Below are 25,214 nucleotides of genomic sequence, written 5' to 3' on the forward strand. Positions count from 1 at the left end.
AAATCATGACTGCTATTATAAACGTGCATTCATAAGCTGAGGGAACACAAAGCTACTTTTTCAGGAACAGTGGCTTAAAACCTGGTTACAGGTGACCTAGTTTGAGGCAACTTTGCTGTATCAAACCCCAAGTCTGCTCAGGTGTGCCAATGCAGCGACCTGAAATCTAGCCTCCTGAAACCAAGTTCCAAGCCACAAAGTGACTTTGTGTTCCCTTAGCTTTAGAGTTCATGAAACAGTTCATGTTGTGCAGGTCTGGTGATTAACAGCCCAATGTCTAGTTAATTTCAAACATGTTCCTTCAGTGAGACATAAATTTTCAATTGGAAAGAGTAGAAGCCTAAAGCCTTCTGGGTACATATTTAGAGATTTGAGAAATGCTGTAATAAATTGCAACATTTACTATTAAAGGCGAATTAATATTGCTATGTTAAGTGTGCACTAGGTACTGTATGTATGTGCTCATACAGATTATACTTTCCCAAAGCTTCCCACTGTCCAGTGTGCATATGCCCATGTCTAGCTCTGTGTGTCTGCTTTTTTGCTTTCATAATTGAGTTCTACAAACCTGAGTAATATAACATGGCAGTTATTACAACACTGAGTGCCCAGTTAAGAACAAATAGCACTGGCCAGGTACAGGAAAAGTACTAGAAAAACAGCAGAAAAAGCAGTCCCCTGACCATTAACCCTTATTAAACATAAGCTGTGGTAAACCATGGTAAAAGCCTTTTGCCACTTTGTTTATTGCGAAGATACTACAATGGCAGGGATTTAAAAAAAAATAATAATAAAACATCTGCCGTCTACTTTTGTACTGTTTCTGCCTGAAATACACAAAAGTAATAGTCATTTTAACTACTGTGTGATACCCTTTGCTGCATGGTTCATTCAATGGGACAAAGTAAGGTCTTCACAACCTAATCTGGAATACTACAGTTTTACATATCATTTTATGCAGGGCTTGAATTTCAGCGTGGAAATCGCGCATTTTCCAAGTTACTCCCACATATCTGCAACTTTCAGTGCAGGAAAATCCCGCCGAGACATTTTAAGATACCAAGCTACTGTATTTTTCACCCAATTCAGAATGCCTGAAACGCTACAACAATCTCTAAGGAAGTGGGTGTCAGTGACGAAAGCACTATGAGCCGCATTCTGAGTAGTTCTGGTTAAAGTAAATAAATAAATAAAAGTAGTGCTGGATATTTTAAGTGCTGCAAGACTTTATTCTCTTGTACATGATTCTTGGCCGTTATCTTTAAGGATTATAGAATCTCAGTACACTGCAGTAAGTAAACAGTTTTGAAAAAAAAGATGATATTAAGTCTATCTAGGTGTTTTGCACCGGTGACTTTCGCTTTAACTCTGTAAACTCAGCCCCATTAATTTTGGGGCGCCAGCGCACCGAAGGTTACGCACATATTACTGAGGCACCGTAAAAGCCACCTACCTGGTTCATAGCTTGTTTAAAAGTACAGACTAGGGGCTTTCCAAAGATATATTCCATGTGTGTATGTGGTGCAGTGCCTACAAAGGTACGACCAAATGTTCCTGTCAGGACAACTCAGGAAGTGAGCACCTCCTGTCACTTTTTTTATAAAGTAACAAAAACGCTTATTCACTGCCAAACATGAACTACTTAGATGTATAATGGCTGCAGTATAGGATACTGACCTTTCGGGTTTCGGTGTTGGGAGAGGATTATTCATTGTTTTATTAACAATAATATGATAACCAATCAGAGTGCAGTGTCCTGATAGGAACTGTTGGTGGTACCGTTGTACAGACAGCATATGCGGTACTCCTAGCCGGAACTACGATCGCCTGAAGTCAAGCCTTCTCATTATGTGACAGAGTTCACAGCTTAGGTTTCGTTTTGAGTCTATTGCTCCATCATTGTAGCATCTAGACTGAAAGGGGTGGTATCGTTGGAAAGCTTAGAAGCTCAGCTTCCCCCCCCCCTCACCCATGTTCATTTCATATTGAGGTTCAATGGTGCAGTGTTTTTTCTTTTTTTTTTTTAGCCATCTGTGATTACAATATACAGCTCTGGAAAAAATTAAGAGACCACTGCAAAATTATCAGTTTCTCTGGTTTTACTATTTATAGGTATGTGTTTGGGTAAAATGAACTTTTTTGTTTTATTCTATAAACTACTGACAACATTTCTCCCAAATTCCAAATAAAAATATTGTCATTTAGAGCATTTATTTGCAGAAAATGACAACTGGTCAAAATAACAAAAAAGATGCAGTGTTGTCAGACCTCGAATAATACAAAGAAAATAAGTTCATATTCATTTTTAAACAACACAATACTAATGTTTTAACTTAGGAGTTCAGAAATCAATATTTGGTGGAATAACCCTGATTTTCAAGCACAGCTTTCATGCGTCTTGGCATGCTCTCCACCAGTCTTTCACATTGATGTTGGGTGACTTTATGCCACTCCTGGCGCAAAAATTCAAGCAGCTCGGCTTTGTTTGATGGCTTGTGACCATCCATCTTCCTCTTGATCACATTCCAGAGGTTTTCAATGGGGTTCAGGTCTGGAGATTGGGCTGGCCATGATAGGGTCTTGATCTGGTGGTCCTCCATCCACACCTTGATTGACCTGGCTGTGTGGCATGGAGCACTGTCCTGCTGGAAAAACCAATCCTCAGAGTTGGGGAACATTGTCAGAGCAGAAGGAAGCAAGTTTTCTTCCAGGACAACCTTGTACTTGGCTTGATTCATGCGCCCTTCACAAAGACAAATCTGCCCGATTCCAGCCTTGCTGAAGCACCCCCAGATGAGTCCAATTTTCAGCTTTGCCCAACACCTGGTCGTCTAATGGTTAGACGGAGACCTGGAGAGGCCTACAAGCCACAGTGTCTTGCACCCACTGTAAAATGTGGTGGAGGATCGGTGATGATCTGGCGCAAAAATTCAAGCAGCTCGGCTTTGTTTGATGGCTTGTGACCATCCATCTTCCTCTTGATCACATTCCAGAGGTTTTCAATGAGGTTCAGGTCTGGAGATTGGGCTGGCCATGACAGGGTCATGATAAGCGTTTTTGTTACTTTAAAAAAAACTGACGGGAGGTGCTCACTTCCTGAGTTGTCCTGACAGGAACATTTGGTCGTACCTTTGTAGGCACTGCACCACATACACACATGGAATATATCTTTGGAAAGCCCCTAGTCTGTACTTTTAAACAAGCTATGAACCAGGTAGGTGATTTTCGATTTTGCAGTGGTCTCTTAATTTTTTCCAGAGCTGTATATAGCAGTGACCAAACATGATTATTTTTTGTACATATATTTTCATCTCTACCACATATAGTATGCCTGATCCTGTTGCAACTTACATACTATGAAAGGAAAGTTTGTAGCCTTTCATTTGATATGTTACATGCATGCAGCAAAAACTATCCAGTAGTTAAACTTGCATAAATGAAAACAGTGAAAAACAGGCGGAAATAGGGCTGAGTGTAAAGAGTTAAAAAAAGAAATGGAGTGCTGGTTAAAAAGAGGAGCACCTTTTTCTTCTGCTGCATGCATACACTTCACATCAGGCAATGGCAAAAGCAATGGAGAGTGCTCTGTCTCACAGTGATGAACAGCTGTTAGGTCTCCTGAAAGCAGCTTATTTTAAAGCAACACCAGTGTGAATGATGATGCAGTAAAAACATAGGGGGGAAATCACCCACCAGCACACAAAAATAAAATTCAAGCCCTGTTATGATTCAACAGCATTTATTAATTCAATAATGTTTGTTAGATTTAGCTGGGAAATGTGCAGCATGTGATTGGAACAGGAAAGTGAAAGTAGTTTTTGCATTTATTTATTTAACTTCACTCATATGTGCAAACAGTATGTGCCCCTATTACACAGTATCAATACAGGGAAGTTTGTGCTGAAACCAGTAATTCATATTTAAAGTGACAGTTTGCCTCAATTGTTATATAAAAATGTATTAAATTAGAAAATGTACTGGGTTTATGGAGTTCATTTAATTAGTTACTGCAGGTACAAGACCACAGCGTCTAATGCTGGCATGAACCAGAATGATCTGCTAGCTTAAGGCAAATAGATTCTAAGCTAACGGAATGCATTGGCACATTAAAAACAGCAAGCAACAACGGCTTACTATAGAGAATCTGTAGTGCACTTTAGTGCATATTTATTTTCTTTTTTTTCTGCACCCTAAATTGAGGATATTGTACAGTCACAGAACAAAGTATATTTCTGTAAGAAATAGAGACTCACTCTGTGCTCACAGGACCACTGTTGCCTATCTTACTCAAATGATTTTGGCAACTTTGACCCGGGCCAGATTCCCACCCAGAACAAAAGATGAAAGACTGAATCAACCGAATGTGCCACAGTGTTTCAGCAGAAATCAAACATTTTTTAAAAGAATGCAAAGTTTGAGTTTTTCAAAGGCACCACAAGCACAATGCCTTTAACATTCCTCAAGCCAGCGGTTCAGTGTTACCTCTGATGTCTATAACCCCCTTTGCTTATCTGTCATTCGGGTTGGCTGTTTCACTGTGAAATGTCTGGTTTAATTCCTGCTCCAGCCATACTGTGATTTTGAGTCAAGATTCAGACTTTTGTAGCCCTCAATACTTTAGATACAAAAGTGGGACTCCTGTCCTGTCGACATTTTATTTAGTGTCTTTGGTTATTATATTTTACGATTGTTTCATCCCTTTTGCTTAACTCTTGTGCCACCTGGTGTTCATTTATAGTAATCTACATCATCATCATCATCATCATCATCATAATAAGAAGAAATAAATAAATAAATAAATAGTTATAGCAATTCCTATCTAATGCAATGATAGTATTTTCCAGTCTGTTGTAATAAAAATATTTTCTTTAACACGTTGTAGTCTCTAGGTCTTAATATTAAGTCACTGTTTTTTTTTTTTTTTTAAGTTTTGTATTCAGTTCTTAACATTTGGTTTTACAGTGTACTGCTGCATCACTTATATATGATTAGAATGCTGTGTAAACTTTTCAGCCGAAAGTCAATAACAATGTCTGTGTAAATAATTTGCAGTTAAATTACATGGTATTTTGGTCAGTCCTTTTTGAATGCTGAAGGTTGTTCTGATGTATTCTTTTGTGTGTTACAAATTATGTCGATAAACCAATCACGGATTAGAATACACTGAACGCAAACCCACCTGCTAACGGTTTGCTATGAGCTTTGATGGCCACCGTCAACCCCTCAAGCTCCGCAAATTCATTAAAATAATTTACGCAATTTAGCTTTGTTTATTGACTTTCCAATCAGTTAGTACTCGCATCTGTTTTGCGTAAAAAAAAAATCTTGTCTGGAGAAGCCATGAAGTTTACAATGTTACACTTTTCCAGGAAGGAAGAAACTTCGTGAAAGGCTCTACTAACTATAAAACGTTCGTTTCTACCTCTATTAAATTCTGTTCTTAGCATATTGATAAAGAGATGCACAAGACAAACCAGTCGTGCTAAACAAGAAGAACCGTACAGAGAATACCTTCTTGCATTGTATTTTTTGAAATAAATACAATAACGCACCATACTAACCTTCTGTAGACGGTAAACGTAATAATGTTAAATTCAGTTCTTCGCTTTGTGTTTGATGCCGTGGAGCAGTTTTCCCAGAGTTCGGATTTTTCTGATTTTGTCCAAAAGCTTCCTCATTTTTTCGCCCTGGTCTCTGTTCTGCTGGGGGGTGTGGTTTTCTTTGTTGTTGTTTTGCTCAAGAAAAGAGGCCAGCGTGGTACCGCGTCCTGCTTTCCCGTTGATTACAGCACAGACCTTTCAATTGAAGAAGTGGTACAGAACAAATACTTTGCTGAAATTAACGGAAAGAGGAGACACCGGGATGAACTGACAAAGAAAAAAAGAAAAGAAAAGGGGATGGTAAAGTGTGACAGCTGTGTCCTTAATTTTACATACTATTTACTTATTATTAGTAGTAGTAGTCGTAGTCGTAGTCTTAGTAGTCTTAGTAGTAGTATTTTAGTAGTAGTATTTTAGTATTAGTATTTTTTATTATACATACTGTTGTACTAATGTATATGAGAACATAATACATTAAATAATAAGTAATTACGTGTTTGTAAAAAAAAAAAAAAAATAGCAGTAAAAAGTCATAGTTTTGAACTTCAGTGACATTTGCTAAGGCTTTTGTTTGTAACACAGATCGCATTGTCATTGGTGACCAGGATCCTGTAGTGGAGTGAACATGTGTTTCCGACAGAACTGAGGCCACATTCATGAACATGAGTGGCTTGAATAGTTTTGACAGCAGTGTACAGGATAGAATCAGAGCGCTTTGATTTCCCAGTGATATGTCAAGGGTGGGTTTTACATAATCTAGTGTGCTTGTCCTCTACATGGTAGTTTTAAAAGAGTTGGAATGTTAGGAATCAAGTCAAGCTGTATAATTGTAGTTACTTTGCATTATGAGGTCACTACACTGAACATGGCTCCAGCTGTAGCAGAAACATCTGTACTTGGTCTTCTAAAGTTTTGAGTACAGACAAGTGACTGTTTAAATGGATAAGAGTGTACCTCACTTTCCAGGAATCAGTGAATGGACAGCCCCCCATTGCTCCAGAAACCAGAACATCAATGGAGGACAGCATACAGAGCGCCACTGTTGACAAGCAAATGAAGGTGCTTATTATTATTATTATTATTATTATTATTATTATTATTATTATTATTATTATTATACATGGCAAACTATACCTTTCCTATAAACTTCAGTATTTTACAGTCTTATTATTCACGATGGTGGCGTGCGTCCAATGTATAATAAGAGTAGGTGGTAGTGCTCTTGTGATTTATATGTCACCAGAAACCCTTAATAGAATTAAAGCCTTATTATACACAGTTGGGTGTATATTATTATTATTATTATTATTATTATTATTATTATTATTATTATTTCTATGTTGATTTATTTAACCAGGGTGTTACATAAAAACCCTGAGTGGTGTATTACAGTATATGTTTAAATTTAAGTACAAGATACTGTTAAAACAGTAAGACGCAAATGGAGCGTTTATGCTGGATGCAGAGGAGAATGAAGAAGGCATCCCAAATACATTTTTGCAAAAAAATAAAAAAACATTTTCAAGAAAGCTCAGGGTACTATGACAGAATTCCCATGGCTGTCCACCAAGCAGAAACAATGTGTATGCAGTTGATGAAATATTATGAAACTGTGTAGGGCTTGTAACGGTGGGGGATGGGGTTTTGGCAAAACTGGTTTGAGAAAGGCTGTGGTGTTGTGGCAAGAATCTAGATTGCTCTTCTAGAGTATACAACATTTCTGGTTACTTCCAAATGGATGGGCTTTCCAGGGTGTCCAACACCATTGGTGACAGTGTAATTGGCCTAATTGTTTGTCATGAAGATCATTTTAATAAAAGGAGTCCCATTCATCATCTCGCTTTACCAATAAATTTAGTTTTTTTTGTAAACGCTTTGGTAGATGACTAAATTAAATACAAGTCAGATTGTTGGAATCTGCAGCGCCCAAGGAATGCTTAAGCCTCAAAGCTCTGTCTCCATATTCACGGCCTGCATAAAAATACACAATGTTTTCGTGTACGTCTTTGGAAAACCTGAATTTTTGTAGTGGTTTTATGAAGATTACTTTTAATACTGTAATATTTATTCAAATATAAAACAGCTTGGTCTAAAAAATGTAGCTTAAAAAGTCACAATTTATTGGCGCTACAGTACTGAAGGGCCTCTATTTATAATGTATCACCAAGATTATTTGCATACTAAGAGTACTGCAAACAGAATCTTATTATTTCAGATTATACAGTACAATGGTGGGTGCTGCTGACTATAGAGTGGGCTGGCCTGTCACAGCATTCTTGTTGAATGAAAACCTCAATCGCTGAATGAAGTGTGAGAACTGAGAGATTAAACCGCTTCTCATAGCACATCTGTCAGCTCCCTAGTTATATAAACTGAAGCTGCTCTTGTTAGATTACAGCCTAAGGATTTGCTTTCAGGATGACTTCATCCTGAGTGCTATCAAGCTGACAATACCCCACTGTTTAGCACTGTCTGGAAGGAAGCCAGGTTATCTGTGTGCCAGAGACAAAGTTCCCTGACAACTTACTCCAAGAAACCAAATTGTTCCTGTTTTGTAAAAAAAATGTTTTCAAAAAATGTCAAACTGAAAATGAATACAAAATGATGAAAAAAGGCATGAAACTCAAAACTGTACACCCAGGAGCATTTAGTTATATTCAGCCTCAGTATTCCTCCCCAGGTATTCCTGTTCAGTTTTGGTTGCCTCAGCTTAGTCCCCACAGACAACATTTAGCAAATTGCAGCACAATTTAGAATTAATATAAAACGCTGGACAGCTTTTGGTAGAGGAGGGTGGGGTGTAGACATCATTTTTAAAGTAGCATGTACTTTTTTCTATTGCAGGAAGGATACATGCAGCAATACTTGGTCTGATCTGTGGTTAAAGTGCGAAATGTGAATGTTTACTGCTCGGGTATTAGTCAGATAGCTGAAAGCGTACAGTCAAAACCCAAACCAAAAAATGGAACCCTCTATTGAATTAGTTTTACTTCACTATGCAGTTTTTTGTTGTCATAGAATTGCTAATGAAGTAGCCTGTATATTTGATTATCTGCTCTGTGAAATTATTGATTTACTCAGAGGACAATTAATTGGTGGTGTTCACTTTTTACTGCTGCAATATCACTTTAGAATATTGATTCAGTTCACAACTGCGTACTATGATTTCCTTGGTCAAGTTTCATCATGGGTATTGTACAATAAATATTAACCCCTTGGTGGCTGCAATTTTACAAAGCTGCCCCCACACTGCCGAAGCCTAATACAGTGTCTGAGACAGTTTGGGGTTTGTAAACACTGTTATATATTTTTTTTTCTTGAATTTCTCTAGCAAGGGGTTGAGGCTGTCAATTGACCCCTTTTCATTATAGCTTGAATTGGTATCTGAAAATCAAAACTAAACCCCAAATGAGGGACAAAAAAATTAAAACCGTGATTATCTGATTATCAAGGCTCTGTATCAAGTATTGTACCACTGCGTATTACAATCTGGTTCATCTTATTTTGTATAGCCCAAGAAAAAGAAGAGAAAGACGGAACTTGTGGTAAAGAAGCTTTCAAAGGGACTTGCGTCTGACAAAGAGAAGAATGACGAAGAAGAGGCGGGTGTGTGAAATGCTGTGGACTGCAGGGATTTCTGTACAGAATGTTTGCTTCTGTTTTCAAAAGCTGCTTTGACCACAATCATGTTCAACAGTGCACTAAAATATAATTTATTGGTGTCTGTTTACTACAGTCTGCCCTGGCTTTCTGTGATCTCTCTTTAGCAGAAAAAATACCTGTGTGTATATGTTCCCAAAGGGTACTTTTTCAACATTGAAAAAATAAAATATCAACTCAAAATGACTTCATTCAACATACGAGTTTACTGGTCCCAGTGTAGAATATGCCCTTAAAGTATATCATTTTTTTAGGACTGTTTCCCAGATAAGACATTGGAACTATTAAATTTGTTTTATACATAATAAAAATAATAATATATAGTGGATTATAATCATAATTTCTGTTTGAGTTCTGTCAGTTATTGGATTTTGTTTTATATTGTTGGTCTGCACATATTACTTTGAGAGAGAGAGTACATTTTTTGTTAGAAACACACAATGCATGCTTTGCCATCCTCGTCCATAAAAGTGGTACTGAAACAGGAATGGATAAAAAGCAAAGTAGCACAACAGCTGGTAAACCATAGCATCTTGGGGGTTAAAACTTATAATAGTTAATAATATAAAAGTTAATAATGAATATCAAAAATGCTTCTGCTTTGTATTCCAGGTGTGTGGGTTACAAAAATCAGCAGTCGAGAGAAGAGACAGCTGAAGAAGGAGCGCATGAAACAGAAGGGTAATTCTCTATGAATGATGTTTCATTTCTTTAAGATCTTAATTTATTTATGTCTTTATTGAGTTATGAGACCCTGTCATCCTTTCTCTAAGATACTGCAAAAGCTGTATCCCCTGAGGCCCTAGCTTGGGGTGATGATGCTGATAAAGAAACTGAATGGCAGGCCTCACCTCAGAGTGCGGACCCTGACACTGGGGGTTGGGGGGAGGCTGATGGCAAAATGCAAGACTGCGTATGGAGAGAGTTGAAGCCCCAGGACGCCTTGCAGACAAGCCAGAGACCAGTGGAATGGGCGCCACCAGGAAAGCCAGAAGAGGATATCTTTTCCCATGTAGGTCAGTACAGTTCATGGAAACTAACCACAAAGCAATTTTCAGAAATCAGTTGTTTAGGGTTAGGTTTAAACTTTTTACATACATTGTGCTTGTTATATAAACAGCATGAATGTTTGCACCCAGAACTTTTGGTTGATTGGTACAGAACAGGGTATTTATTACCTGAGACGTAGTCTTGTTGTAGTACATTTCCAGCGAAGTTGTGTTTTGCATTTAGGAACATGGAATGTGAAAGATGCAAACATGGAGCCTGTGACTTTTGGGACTCTGTCTGACTTGTCCTGTGAATTAGGTAAGATGCTGGCTGTGATGTATTCTTTGTCTGTTCTTAACTCTTGGGGGCTGAAAATGTATTTCTCCATATGCTTCCCATAGATGCTACTAGAGTTCCATGCGCTGAAAGTTAATAACATGCCACCTGTGTCCACTTAGCATTATACTTTATAATACTGTATGATACCAGTAATTCTAGTTTTTAACTATATATCATTTTAAGCACACCTGCCTTGAGCAATTTACTTACACTAAATTAATTAGTTATTTAAATATTTAAAAAGTTTGTTTTAATTACATAAATGTGGCTTGGTATTCATGAAAGGTGTCTGACTTTTGTTGGTCTAGAAAAATAACAAGCATGTGAAACTTTTTTTTAAATAACTTATGTGTTAAAGATTTGTAAATAGGACACAAAGTGTGGTAAAATCAATAAGTATGGCAAAAAGTGAAGTGTGGTAAAAAAAAAAAAAAAAAAGTTTCTTTATATAGTCCAGACAGTATCTCATCACAACAAACTAGTCCGTCCCACTGCCTGCGGAGTGGTAAGCTACCCAACTTTAGTGGATGAAGCTTGGCTTGGATTAGGTAAGCAAAAAGTTTTAATAGTCAATTAAGTAACCTAACTGAAGATTCACAGCCCTGGGTTACCAGGACCATTTTTGTGCCTTGGTAACCAATGGAATTTTACTGTACGTTTCCCTGTATTTTTATGAATATGCAGTTCTAGAAACAGACAGTAGGTGGCAGTGGTGGTGGGCTGTTGGAAATACAGAACAAACTTGTACATGCAGGCATGTTACAATAAAGGTGTGTGGTTTTAGGTGTTCGATACCGCTTTGCAATCTATTTAGAAGAAATTATCTGAGATGAGTAGTAAACACATTGTAACACTATAACTAGTATGAAACAACTGAGTTTCAAGAAGGAACAGTTATATTGTTAATTTGTAACTAGGTTTAATGCCAATAAAATGATTATTCCTTTCACAAAAATTGATTTTACACTTGCTTTAACAAGGCCCTTAAGTGCCTAAACCACGTTTTAAGTTGTGATAAACTGCATTATATTCTCTAGTATCAATTATTCAGCTGTCGCAATTAAAGCGAATGCCTCAGTGAGACATCAGATTATCTCTGCTTAGTGAGCCTCCCTAATGTTTTTGCCATACAGGAACAGTTTTACCATAATCCTCCCTCCGGTCTCATTTTCTGACAGCTGCCTTAACTCCAGCCTATACTAAAGGTGACAATCTGTCGGTGCAATAATTGTTCCTGGTAATCTAGCAAGAAGAGCTGGATATTGTGTATAGAGTAATCCCAGTGGGAAAACAAAACTACAGAATGTATGCAAGTATTGGAAACAGGACAGGCAGGCAGGTACGTCAAGCCATCTCCCCATGCAGGATCTGTGGCAATGGGGGAAGGAGGCTCTGGTTAAAAAACAAAACAAATCAAAACAAAAAAACCCTGCTTTTTATTGTTTATCATATAGTGAAAGCAAGTACAGTTAGGAAACAATAAAACATGAAGGAAAAAGTTTCTACTTTAAAGTATCCAGATTTGAACTCCATTTCTCAATCCAACCAACAGATAGATTATTGTATGAGATGTCGTCTCGTGCAGTTTGAGATAAAAAAAAAAGGTAAGGTTTGATTTGATTTTTAACATTGGAATTAGGTGAGGTGTTCTATACACAGGATGACAGCTGTACACAGGAAAAGACTGTAATATTGGCAAATATTTCTGATACGCGATTTAAAATGCATATGTACAGCTGTTCTAATCCAGAATACATTACTAACAAATGATTGATGTGGCCATAAGCAGATTCACAGAATTTACATGGAAAGTTGCTGCTGCCTCCCGGTATCTGTTCAAAACTCACTCCAATGGCTGAACTGCTATCAGACCGTGTGGCCTAAGCAAATATTACAGGATGCTGCGGTTTATCTATAGTGTCATATCTGAAAAAAGGGGGTCTGGTAAATATTGGTAATAAAGCTATTTAGAGTTAAGAACATGAATGTTAAAGAACACAGGGTTCGTACTCCTTTAGGTTCAGTTTTAAAAAAAAAACAAAACTGTAGACTTTTAATCTTGTTGCCTTCAGCATTAACTGTTACTTGTTCTTTAATAGACACTAGTGGTCTGACTCACAAATATTATTTTTCTGATGCTTATTTTTTATCCATTCATTTCAGTTGTTACAGCCCTTTGTCAGAACTTGCCTTGCATATAAATAAATCAAGAGCAGAAAATAAACTGAAGCCCTATTGTTCAGCACAGCTAGAGAGACATGACTTGGCATGGACCTGGCCTGACCACAGATTTACTTTGAGATTCTCATATTAGGCCAAATGCACATTAACCTGGCAGAGAAAGTGAATGGAGTGACTAATAATGCTTTTCCCAGACAGTTTTATTTAACTGTGAACTGAAGCCTTCTGTCTGGGCCTCACAGGATCCCGCTGGGGCCTGTTTCGTGAATCCGGTTTTTAAAGGAGGCTGAGGAGAAGCCAGGTATAAATTAAAGAGTCACTCACTGCCAATGTGACACACAGCTACATAAAATGTTGAAACTCATGCTGTGCCATTGGACTCTCATGAAGAAACTTGCATTATGCTATGTATGCTGCAAAGTACTTTATGTGAAGCTGACATAAACATATTAGAATTTATTGACCTTGTGAGAATTCATTGTAATTAGATTTAGTTAATGTTGAAAGAGTCTGGGAATCTGTGTGTCTGTGTGATTTGTCATATGGAAAAAAGGCATTAAACAATGGTTAACTTAATTTCAGAGTCCTTTCAGACTTCAAGAATCCAAAGTGACATTCTTCACACTTCAGAGAAAACCTGTTCCTGTGTGTAACAGAATTGAAATAAGAACTGAATGTGAGCCGGTGTCACAATTAACTTCATGCACTAGAGCCAGGGGTTTCGCTGTCGCTCGTCACTCTCGTAATTTGCGAATGTTTTTTGAAAGTGACGACAAAAAAAATGTGGAATCGTCACTAGTGACGATCGTTTCTGTTTGTACTATAAAAAAAATCAATTTTGTTGAAGTCACACACAACGTCTCTTTCTTCAAAAGAAGGGATCGCTAAACCATAGAGTCACTGCTGCTGTCAAGGCAGCTTTGCACCCAGACTCTGTCGGGTATCTCGAGGGGGTCCTCAGGACCGGGGAGCCATCGTCCCTCCCTACCCCCGGCTCTCCGGTCCTGCTGATCAAACCAAAGGATCGGGCTCCCCCTCAGCCTCCCCTCGAGAATCACCTGAGCAGGATCTCGCAGTTCTCCTCGACCCCCCTTCGTTCCGTGTCGAGGGGGACCCTGTACGCGATGGCGCTCCACACCCTCCACTTCCTCGCCCTCGTCTCCCGCCGAGACACCGCTTGGCGGGAGCCCCTCCAACCCCCGGAGGGCGAGAGGCCCCAGTGGGAGGCCTTGTACTCCCCGCTGGTCCCCAGAGGCGCTGGGGACCTGGGCTGGAGGGTGCTACACGGAGCGCTCGCGTCAGGAGAGGTCCTGCGTCACTTCACCGACTCGGACCCCGCATGCCCTTTCTGCGGCGAATCCGAGTCGGTGTTTCATATTTATTTACTTTGCGCCAGGCTGCAGCCTTTCTTTTTGTTTTTGAAAAACCTCCTGCTGCAGTTCTGGCTGCATTTTTCCCCCACCCTTTTTATTTTCGGGCACCCTGTTCGTGGCTCCACCAGGAAGAGAGACCTCCTGGTGAATCTGCTCCTGGCTCTTGGCAAACTTACCATCTACAAGACCAGGAAGCGTAAGATCACCGGGGAGGGTCTCTTTGACTGTGGGGCCATGTTCAGGGCCCTCCTCCGTTCCCGGGTGGCGTTGGAGCACGCCGACGCGGAGTCCACTGGCGACATGACGACTTTTGTCGACCAGTGGGCTCTGGGTGGCGTGCTCTGCACCCCCCCCCCCCTTTGTTTTGAATATTTAATTTAAAAACTGGCTTAGTTAACGGCCGTTTTTTTGTTGGCACCCCCTTTTTGATTAGGGGGTGCCAAACTGAATCTTTTCACCGGCTGCCTTTGGGCAGCCGGTGCGTCGGCTGCCAATAGGCAGCCGGCGCAGTTTTTTATCGGCCCTTAAATAGGCTGATCAGATCCGCCTCGGCCTCACGATTCATTGACTCTGCAACGTTCTCATCCCGTGGTAGATGATGTAAATGCAGTCAGCCATTCAGCGCCTCAGTTTCATGTTGCGCAAATATAACCTCGTATCCCTGTTACACCCGACCATTACTTCTGGAAGAATAAGTAATCAGCTTCGGCAGTGACTGTTGAAATATAGGTTATTATAGTTGTGCTTAAAAATACTGTGTGCAGAAGATTTGTGAAACGAAAACGCATCATTAACTAAGAAAAAAAAAATAGCCTACGGTAACGTTATAAAATGTCTTTTCTATGACCAAAAATGCTAGAATTCAGGGCCAAAATTATTCCGTATGTGTTAAGCACCAACTGTCTCTTGACCATTTCGCCAGTAGGCCTATAACGAGCATGATAAAATTATATATATATATATATATATATATATATATATATATATATATATATATATATACAGTGTATGTGGTTTTATACGGCACTGTACATATGCCTACAATACATCTTGCATTGAGAAAACACCAGTAGAATCGGAATAAAGGAAATTATTGTACAGTTCACGTGCAGCATGGTTTTGGTAAGTAGCATTTTCAAAACCATATCATTATGTGCAGTATTAAAATAAGTTAAAATCATAGCAAATCCACAAAACCAACAAAATACATAGTGTATATTTGCCATTTTATTTGTAGTGTTCTGTGTAACACGGGCCATCGTTTAACCTGAAGCAGATATACGCGTATCATATTATCAACAACACCAACGTGTGTTGTAAAAATAAAGCAACAATTGTTTTGAAAACTGTCCAAAATATTTACTTGGTGGCTAAGAATGAAAAATGTCAAAGATAAAATGCCATTTTTGATATGGAAATTGTCAAAATAAAAGGGGAAGCTGGAAGAATTTACCAGTCAGGACAACAGCATTTAAATACGACTACTATTAAACTGTATCTGTTGGTAATATGGTTTCTTCTAGCAGTTTTCAAACTGGGGTACACGTACCCCTGGGGGTACTCGAGAAAAATTCTGAAATGGAAGACAACTTATTTTATTTAGTACCACTTGCCAATCTATTGCAAACTTTTGTCATGTAATCAACGTTTAATCGCTAACACCAGACTGATGTACTGTGACAGAGGGTTCAAAGCACACACGGCTAATTTACATATTAAATATGTACATTTTAAATAAGCCCTGTTGTTCAAATGTAATATAAACAGTTGGGCGGTTACTGCAGTCTGTCTGGGATACAAAAAAAGACATTTTAAAAAACTAAAAGTCTAGTCTTTAACTCATTTTATTTCCTGTGTGCGTTCATGCCTGCAAGTCGATATTTATTTGTTTCAATGACCCGATTAATGTTTATTGTAACTTAAGTACTATTTCAAAATACAGAATGTATGGCCAGTCAGAAACCGCAGTATTGTCATGCGGTCTAGTTTGACATGCCGTTTCGTCTGGTGTGAGAGTAGTAAGTTTTTAGCTTTCAATTCAGTGAAAAAATGTGGATTGTTTGCTCAATACTAGTACATTACTAGCAAAGGGCGATCAAGACGAAATACCATCAAAGATTAAAAACGCCAAAAATGTCTTGCGACTGAAGCTCTCTCCAATTTCCCTGCCATTATCAGTGATTTGTGTGGTAACATGCAGGGACATCTATGACACTGATACTAGGTAAGCGTTTTATTATTCTTTTTAATTAGCATCAGTACTGTACGTTTTAGTCACCAATAATTTAAAAATGCCAGTAATATGTTTTCGTATTGAGGTCAGCTGTAGAGATGCGTGGATAGTGAACTTTTCTTTGCCTTTTCTATAACTTTATCATCAATATAAATACATGATTGCGGTAAACTTGTGCGCGCGAATTAAAAAACAAAACTGTTAGCCAATACTGTAAAATGTCGCAGAAGAAAATCCACTCGTTTTTTCAGCAAGAGTGAAATAGAACAAACAGAACAACAAGTTGTAGAAGATGAAGACTTGGATTCGGAACACCAGACAAAAAAGAACAAACAAAGCCATGGGTTCCATGGGTTGTATATAATATTCTAAGTGTTTTTTTTTCTTTTTATTGTAAAAAGACATACATAGTATAAGTAATTCATAATGCATTCTGTGTCTGTATGTAGCTTTTCAGGGCAAATAAAGCTGGTTCTTGCGTTTTAATGTTCTAAAACTTTACAGCTGTAAATTACCAATGTATTTAAACTGTAGAGCATTATTAAAATGGTTTAATTAAATAATTGTTTTGGTCAATAGTGATTTAAGGTATAAAATAAAAACAGGACTCATAACACCCTTGAAAACTTGAGCTGTGCGCCAGTAGTGACTACTGAATATCTGGAGTGACTAATGTTTTTTGAAAGTATTAGTCACTAGTGACTACAAAAATCTAGAACCCAGGGGAAACCCTGACTAGAGCTGTCTACTTTCTATGGTGCACAGGGAAAAGTTGAAACTGATTTCACTTTAGAAAGCATTAGGGCTGGCCACCAAACATTCCAAGATCTTAGTCATGAGATGTTGGGATATAAATCATGATTTGAGTGGTATTGTTGTGTTTGTTTAATTGTTTGTTAATCAAGTTTGAAGGTCAACAGGTCTTTTAAGGGGACAGACCCAGATCATAAGGACATGTGATAATGTCAACAATGTGAGGTCTTGTTGCTAGGAGGCATTGCTTCTGAACCTAAACAAATTGGTGTCTAAAGCACAAGTTGTAGGTATTTTTTGTGATATAGGGCCAAATTTGAAGCAAGTGCCCTCATTATTTCTAAAAAACAATAAATAAAAATTTAAAAAAAACTAGCAAGAAATATGAATGCGTGTGAACAGTGGCAGCAGAATAAGAATGAATTGAGTACTGGGAATCTTGGCTGCATTGAAGTGGATACTTCCTCAAGAAATTTATTTTTATGGATATTTACAATTACACAAACAATATTTGTTAACACTAACAACAAAAAATTTACTTCTGCAAGCCATTAAAGTCTTTTCTCGATTAATCTAGTGGATCCTTTTGTCATCGACCAAAACTCAGATTGGAGCCCTCCTGCTGAGGAGTGGGGTAACTGGACAGGAGAGTCCATCTCACTGGCACAACCGCAGACAGCTAACGAGAAGCAGGTAGGAGTCTTTGTTGTTTTTGGAATCTAATTCCCACACTTGCTGTATAGTCTAAGTGTATTTTATTATTGTAAAAGTTAAGGAAATGCACATGATCATCTTAAAGGGTACAAAAGGACCTTTTTATTTTATTGTGTTACATGCTCCCATATGTTGCTACAACTGTTTATGTAAGGTGTGTGAATTGTTTTCATTTATATATATATATATATATATATATATATATATATATATATATATATATATATATATATATAATTTGCATTCCCAGCCTCAAGATGGCTTCACATGTACCCGAATGGACCTCTCAGAACTACATTTCCCATCATCCTCCTGCTCACATATGTAACTGAGATGGATTTACCAGTGAGCAGGAGGATGATGGGAAATTATGTCCTTATGTACCCTTTAAGCTCATGCAACTATATTTTACATGCGAGAGCTGAAGCAGAAGAAATATCAGTCAACTGCATTACAAAAATCCATGGGAATAAACACATTCCCCTGCCTGTGAACAAAAACAAGAAAAAAAATCTTAAGCACAACAACAACAATAAAACCTACCCACTACTGATAGAAATTCAGAAATTCACGCCAGAATTGAGTGTTTAGTCCTATAACTCATGGTATCCATATGGTGACTCCAATCATCTGATTGAAAGTATAATTAAGTAATTAACACTGGCTAATTGTAAACATTGCATAATAAGGGGCAATCATGGTCATGGCTCAGTGAATATTGCAATTTATAACTGTTTAACATTATTTACTATTTATAGATGGCTTTTCATTTATCTGGCTTTTAAAGCCTCTGTAGCATCTGTATTTTCATATGATTTTTTTTTGTTTTGTTTTTTTGTTTTAGATTGTATCTAGAATAATGTATCTTAAATAAGGCAGGTGGTGGTAGACATACAGGGGTAGATGTAAGGATACACGCAAAGTGATTTGCGGGTGCAAAAGCCCCATAATGCTGCTGTAAATCGTGTTTCGCCTCCATAAAGTCTGATTCTACCGGTCGCTAAAAATGCGGCTTATGTAAAGAATAGTGTTCACTTGCCGTTTTGTACCCACTATCAAATTTGCACTTCGCCATCATTAATCCATTACAATTATATTGAAATGCATTCAAATGAAGAAAAGAGTATGAAATTGGGTGGAATCTGGATGCTTAGGAGGTGTAATTATTATAATGTGATGTAAGGATTTTGCCTTGCACTTAGGAAATTGCTGACCCTCCAAAAACTTTACACCTCTTAGGTGGAATGTCTGGAGGGATAACCCAATCCACCTTTTCCAGAGTGCTAGGCAAATTTCTGGATGTCATGCTGAAAACAGCAGGTCAATACATATAATTTCCTAAGAATACTAGCATAACTGATAGGCTGAGGCTTTTCCAAACAACTCTGTTTCCTGCTGAGTGACCTGAGCCGTAAGGACTCTCAGCTCCTTCTCAGAAAACTTTCCTTTTTTGTGCTCCAAGAGGACTTTGCTGCCCTTTTTCTGACATTTGTTTTGGTTTGTATTTTCGTGCTCCACAAATGTCACACTACTGTTCTCTGTAGTCCTAACTCTGCATGTGTGGCCGCTAAATAGACAGATGCGCTCATTGAGACCCTCATTATCATGATTGCGGATCATTATTTGTGCGTGTTGAGTAATCTGCGTTGCTCTTAAGCTTACATATGGCGCAGTGCAAAATAATTGCCTGGCCGCAATGCAATAAGAATTTTACGTCTACCCCACAATGTTTCAGTTCAAATTAGATTTCACATTATGAAATGATGTGCATGATGTTTCAATACATGTGTGATGTTGCAATACAATTGGGACACTAAAAATGGTAAACAAAATGGGTTGTTGCATAAGGCCAGTAGATTGTTTTAGGTTATGTAACATTTTTACAAAACTAAGTAAAAAACAAAAACAAAAAAAAACTCAAATCTTGAAATCAATCTATATGTATTTACACTGATGTAAATTAATCAAGTAATGCCAGTTACATGCCAGTAGCCACATTAAGCATTGTGTTCAATAAACTGTTGATCAATATTTTGTAGTAAAGCGATTAAATAATAATTTTATGTTTAAATTTGACTAAGACCTAATTTAGGTGTCAAGCTCTAGACAACAAGATGAAACTTAATTGACTTGACTTATCAAGGCCTTTTACAAAATTTACTTACAAACACCATTTTGTGCACTTTTGAGTTATTCAATGAAACCTCCATGTTTGTTAATTGTTTTTATATAATTATTCATTTTATTGTATCTCTTTTTTACGAGGCATGTATATACAGTCGGTCTGCAGCTTTGAAAGAGCATACATATACAGTGCCACAGTGTTGCCAAAATATTAGGAATGCTCTGCGCCAGGAACAGTAATACAGTAACGTGCAGGCCCAACAGAACAGTGCTCTATGAAATTAAAACAGGGATTGGTTCTATAAGCAGTACACTTTTCTTGGATAATGGAAACAGAGTAAGCAATCGTGCAGGGAGCAACCAGCGTTTTTAATTACCAGGCAGGGTTATGTGTCGTTTTTCTGTCAAATAGTCAGGAACACAATGTTCAAAGTACTTCTTGTATGCATTTCAGTAGTGGAACTACACATTTAATACTGTACTGTGCTGTACAAGTGTTTCACTTGTGGTGGTTATTTTATCTTCCTACAGATAGAATAAGGTTTGTATTGACTGAGATTTCTTATTACATTTGTATTCGAGTAAAGCAGGTACAGGGGTCTGGAAGAGCACGGGAAGAGAACCTGAAGGGAGATGTTTCAGTGAACCCGTCTCAGTGGGCAGCAGGAGGTTCTCCAGGAAACACACACATGGAGTACAAGAGTTTAGTTGGACCGGTGTCTGCTGACAGTGAGTACTGTACCACACTATTGCTGACAGTGAGTACTGTACCACACTATTGCTGACAGTGAGTACTGTACCACACTTGTACAGTAACACCCCTCTCTAATACAGCCCCTCTAAACCGTATTCTGTATAATTTATGCACATGTTTGTGGGTACACTATAGTACATATAGGGTAAAATCCTTGTTTACATAATGGAAGTAAAATTAAATTAATACTATCCTTGAATTACTGGGTAGACCTTAACAGTACTCTGACTGTATGTATGGTAATAGAGTTTTTCAAAGTGTTTAAATACCACCTATTTTATGGGTACAGTATTATTCACATTGTATAATCCTGCATTGGTCCCAAACGATGCCAGATTAGACAGGTTTTATTGTAGTACATGGACCTACAATTTCCATGATATCCAAATGTGTATAGATATGAGCTTTATAACTGTTTATGACGGTTATTCTGAATATTTCATTTGTTTGGATAACATAATTTCTAAATTATAAATATATTTATTGTTTTAAAATATTCCAAAATTATATTCCTCCTTGGTATCGTTCCATTTTATTCTAGGTAATTTTTACTATGTCGATCTAATTGTGCAATACTGTATACTAAACTATAACAATTGTAGTGTTTGTTCTACAACTCCCATCCTTTGCATGTGGCTTTTTAGTTTTTGAATGATAGAAAGAGACCATTACACTGTGTGTATTATTATTATTATTATTATTATTATTATTATTATTATTATTATTATTATTAGTAGTAGTAGTAGTAGTAGTAATTAGTAGTAGTAGTATTACATTACATTGTTGAAAAATGAGGCTCAACAAGCCTGCCTGTTAAATGTGTCTTTTTCTTAAGATACATATCCCCTAGCTAGTGCAGATGCTTAGAGCAAACACTTTACATATTCTTGAGTTTATTTTTATGAGCAGGCATGATTTACTCTTTCAGTGGCTGGTCATTAGCTACATTTTTCTTGAGCTTTTTTTAAGAACAGGCCTCATGGTGAGCAATAGTTAACTATAAACAAGCAGACAAAAAGCATACAAGGCATTGTGTATTTTTGTTTTTTATATAATGACTAATTGTCACGTCCATGCAAAATTATTATTATTATTTGTTTATTTAGCAGACGCCTTTATCCAAGGCGACTTACAGAGACTAGGGTGTGTGAACTATGCATCAGCTGCAGAGTCACTTACAATTACGTCTCACCCGAAAGACGGAGCACAAGGAAGTTACGTGACTTGCTCAGGGTCACACAATGAGTCAGAGGCTGAGATGGGATTTGAACCGGGGACCTCCTGGTTACAAGCCCTTTTCTTTAACCACTGGACCACACAGCCTCCTTAATAGTAGATAGGACCACAAACTTACATAGGTCTAGTGGAGAACATGTCACATCACATCAGTGTTATTTCTGTTGTGATTTTTTTTTATTACAGTTTCTCTTTCTATTCCATTTTATAAACATGTTTGGCTATGCTTGTTATTATCAATTTCTATTTCCGTTTTTGTTTTACTGATAATTCTGATTTTAGTTTGTTTTATTAATATCCATTTTTGTTTAATAGACTTTCGTCCATCACTTGTTGGTGTGGAAAGCAAACTCATTATTTTTTTTCATGTGTAAAAGCCGCTACACACCAGATGAGATGAGATTTTTCATCGGGCAACAAGATAATTTGACCGCATAAACCATTCTCCAAACACAATACTGTTTTAATAAAAAAAAGCAAATTGAAGCAAAAAATGTATTTCTCATTAATCAGATTAATTAATGAGAAGATTCTTTATTGTGTTTCCGTAGGTCAAGACACCAAGAAGGAAAGAAAGAAGAAAAAGAAAACAGAAAGAAACCTGATATAGTATTCCGGCAAAGCGCAAGGGATCAAAATCGCATTGTGTGGTTGCTAAGTTATCTGCAATGGCTCTGCTTTAGGAAGTGCTGCACTAAGCCCAATCCAACATCCAGAATGCCAGAGAGACACTTGAAAGTGAGAGAGTTTAAGGAAGTAAAGAAGATCAGACTGGCGCTTCTAGGTGTGCAGATACAACTGCTCAGAGCTTATTAACCCCAGAGATTCAACTGGGATTTTGTTTTCTAATAAATTGGTTCAAAGGTAACAGTAGTGTCCTCCTGTATTGTAGGAGTCACCATGTTTGTCATGACAGTAAAACATTAGTTTTTATGTTATTATTATTTGTTTATTTAACAGACGGCTTTATCCAAGGCGACTTACAGAGACTAGGGTATGTGAACTATGCATCAGCTGCAGAGTCACTTATAATTATGTCTCACCCAAAAGACGGAGCACAAGGAGGTTAAGTGACTTGCTCAGTCACACAATGAAAAGTGAAGTTACTGTAGGTAACCAGATACATTTGTCCCATTTTATCATAGTGAGAAATATGTTAAAAGCGAAGAAATACATTTCAGAATATTCATTTTCATGTCCATTTTCATGGCAGCTTATTGTCCTGTTTCAATGAGTAACTTGTTTGTTTAGTTGATTTTTATCTACACCTCATCCCTTATTTTCTGTATTAAGATGTGTTTATAGGGCTGTAAATTAATAATTAGTTCCTCAGGAAAAACACCAATGCAACTTTTTTATTATTGCAGTATAGTCCACCATTGATTTTATAGCATTAAAATGCACTTCCTTCTGTTTATTATTATTTAAGATATGCATGGCAACGATGGGAAACAGTATGTCTGTTCTTTCATGGAAAAAATTGTGTAATAATGTAAAAATCTTTGTATTTTTATTTTTTTTTACTTAACATTTTTGATATTCAGTAAAGTCCCTATTATTAAATCAGTTCAAATACATACTGCAGCTTTTTATTTCTGTTGAAATTATTTCTCTTTTAGTTTCCAAAGATTGCTTTTCAGTGTGATGTGTGAAATATAAATTAGGTGAATCCTTCATGGTTAATGTATCACTGCTCTTTTGTAATTTCTATACTGAGAGTAACTTTGTTTGTTAAATTGTTTGGGAGGTCAAATTCACTACCGCTCAAATTTAAGTGAACAAAAACAGTTGCTATGCGATCATGCTACTACTATATGGAAGTCCACCATAAAAAAAAAAGTATTTATCTCAGAATTCTGACTTAAGGTCTCCACGCACCAGACGTGATCCAATTTTTTAATTGGCGACGAGACACTTTTGCAGCGACGTGACCATACACACCAGACGTGACACAGAGGCAATGGGACAGGTTTGAAAACTGCCAGATCTATACAACTGTTCAAAATTGCTATTGACAACACTATGATCAAGATTGGTACATATTCGTCAACATGAAATTATGAGTGTAAATCGTACACACCAGACTTATCCAGTTCCTTTGAAGTATATTTCAAATCTGTATCTTTATAATTGTGATGCCCTTTGTCATAAAGCTCTGGGTATTTTTTTGAAGACAAGTATTATTGTTTCCTCTGTCATTGTGGATACTGCTTCACCCTGCTGGACCACGTGCATTGAAGCTGTTCTCTGATTGCTCAATGCCCTAGTTGACAAGCGTCAAATCACAAAAAACTGGATTCAATATTTATTTTGTGCTGGTCCAGTGCCGCCCTGGTGCCACTCCTACTTATAAAAACTATAGGTTTTATTCATTTTGCCACATCGCGGAGTGCTTATTGGAAAATGTAATGGCAGCTGTAGGAATGCAATGACCCAACATTAAAAGTGGTGTTCTCCCTGGACATACTAAGTGAAATTCACCTCACATGCCAACTCAACAGATTAAGGAGCTATAGTACAAATTGGCAACCAATTTTCAGTACTGCTGTAGTCCACCAGAATTCGCTTCTCATACTACGTATCCACCCCACCGAACAAAATACTAATGGTATCTGCCATTTCTTTTCTCTATTCAGTATGTATTTTGATAAGAATATACAAATGCTTATATATTATATCATGCAGGCTCATACATGTATATTCCTGCTATAGTATTTGTGCACTTGGGTAAGAGATATAGGTTCATAAAATTAAAAAAAAGGATACTTTTGGAGTAAGTCAGTTTATACCACCTGCTTTAAAAACAAATCAAGTGTGGGCCAGGACAGGGCAACTGAGGGTTAAGAAGACAGGGAAGGCTCTCCAGCATGATGGAATTTGTTAGTGTGATTTTGTGAGACATAATGAAACATACAGATTTGTGTATCTAAATGTAAAAATGTGCCATCTAGGTTGCAGGAAATTGCATATTTTAAAGTTAACATTTCAAAGATTCTCTGAGGGGCATGTCGCCAGACCTCCGTAGAAGCAGGCTGCTCACTACCACACTATCCACTTGGTCTCTAGTCTTAATGCCACACAAGTTTACCTATTTTCATCTCTCAAATGTTGGAGGGTATGCCTTAGGTCAGTGGTTCTCAGATTGGTGTCCTGATTGTCAGGAAAGGTTGCAAAATAAATTCTGGAAACTTCTCTTTCATAAACCAACCTATGGTATCATATACAGTACAGTATATAATTACAGACACAACTTCTGT

General features: G+C 37.5%; 1 protein-coding gene across 3 annotated transcripts; it reads left to right on the forward strand.

The window, feature by feature from the left end:
- Positions 1-5,180: 5,180 nt before the first annotated feature.
- On the forward strand, positions 5,181-23,631 carry LOC117410477 (protein LYRIC-like). Of its 3 annotated transcripts, XM_059025718.1 has the most exons (10): positions 5,181-5,900; positions 6,567-6,659; positions 9,113-9,206; positions 9,873-9,941; positions 10,034-10,276; positions 10,494-10,568; positions 11,042-11,137; positions 17,707-17,822; positions 20,555-20,696; positions 22,509-23,631. In XM_059025718.1, exons 1-10 carry the CDS (start codon positions 5,586-5,588, stop codon positions 22,565-22,567), a joined length of 1,302 nt encoding a protein of 433 aa, XP_058881701.1. In that variant the 5' UTR covers positions 5,181-5,585; the 3' UTR covers positions 22,568-23,631. The 3 variants fall into 3 exon arrangements, with proteins under 3 accessions (XP_058881701.1, XP_058881703.1, XP_058881702.1); XM_059025719.1 differs by lacking the exon at positions 11,042-11,137 and having other exon boundaries at positions 5,184-5,900; XM_059025720.1 differs by lacking the exons at positions 10,494-10,568; positions 11,042-11,137 and having other exon boundaries at positions 5,183-5,900.
- Positions 23,632-25,214: the final 1,583 nt, after the last annotated feature.

This window comes from Acipenser ruthenus, chromosome 6 (assembly GCF_902713425.1).
Source record: "Acipenser ruthenus chromosome 6, fAciRut3.2 maternal haplotype, whole genome shotgun sequence".
In the NCBI taxonomy this organism is placed as follows: Eukaryota; Metazoa; Chordata; class Actinopteri; order Acipenseriformes; family Acipenseridae; genus Acipenser; species Acipenser ruthenus.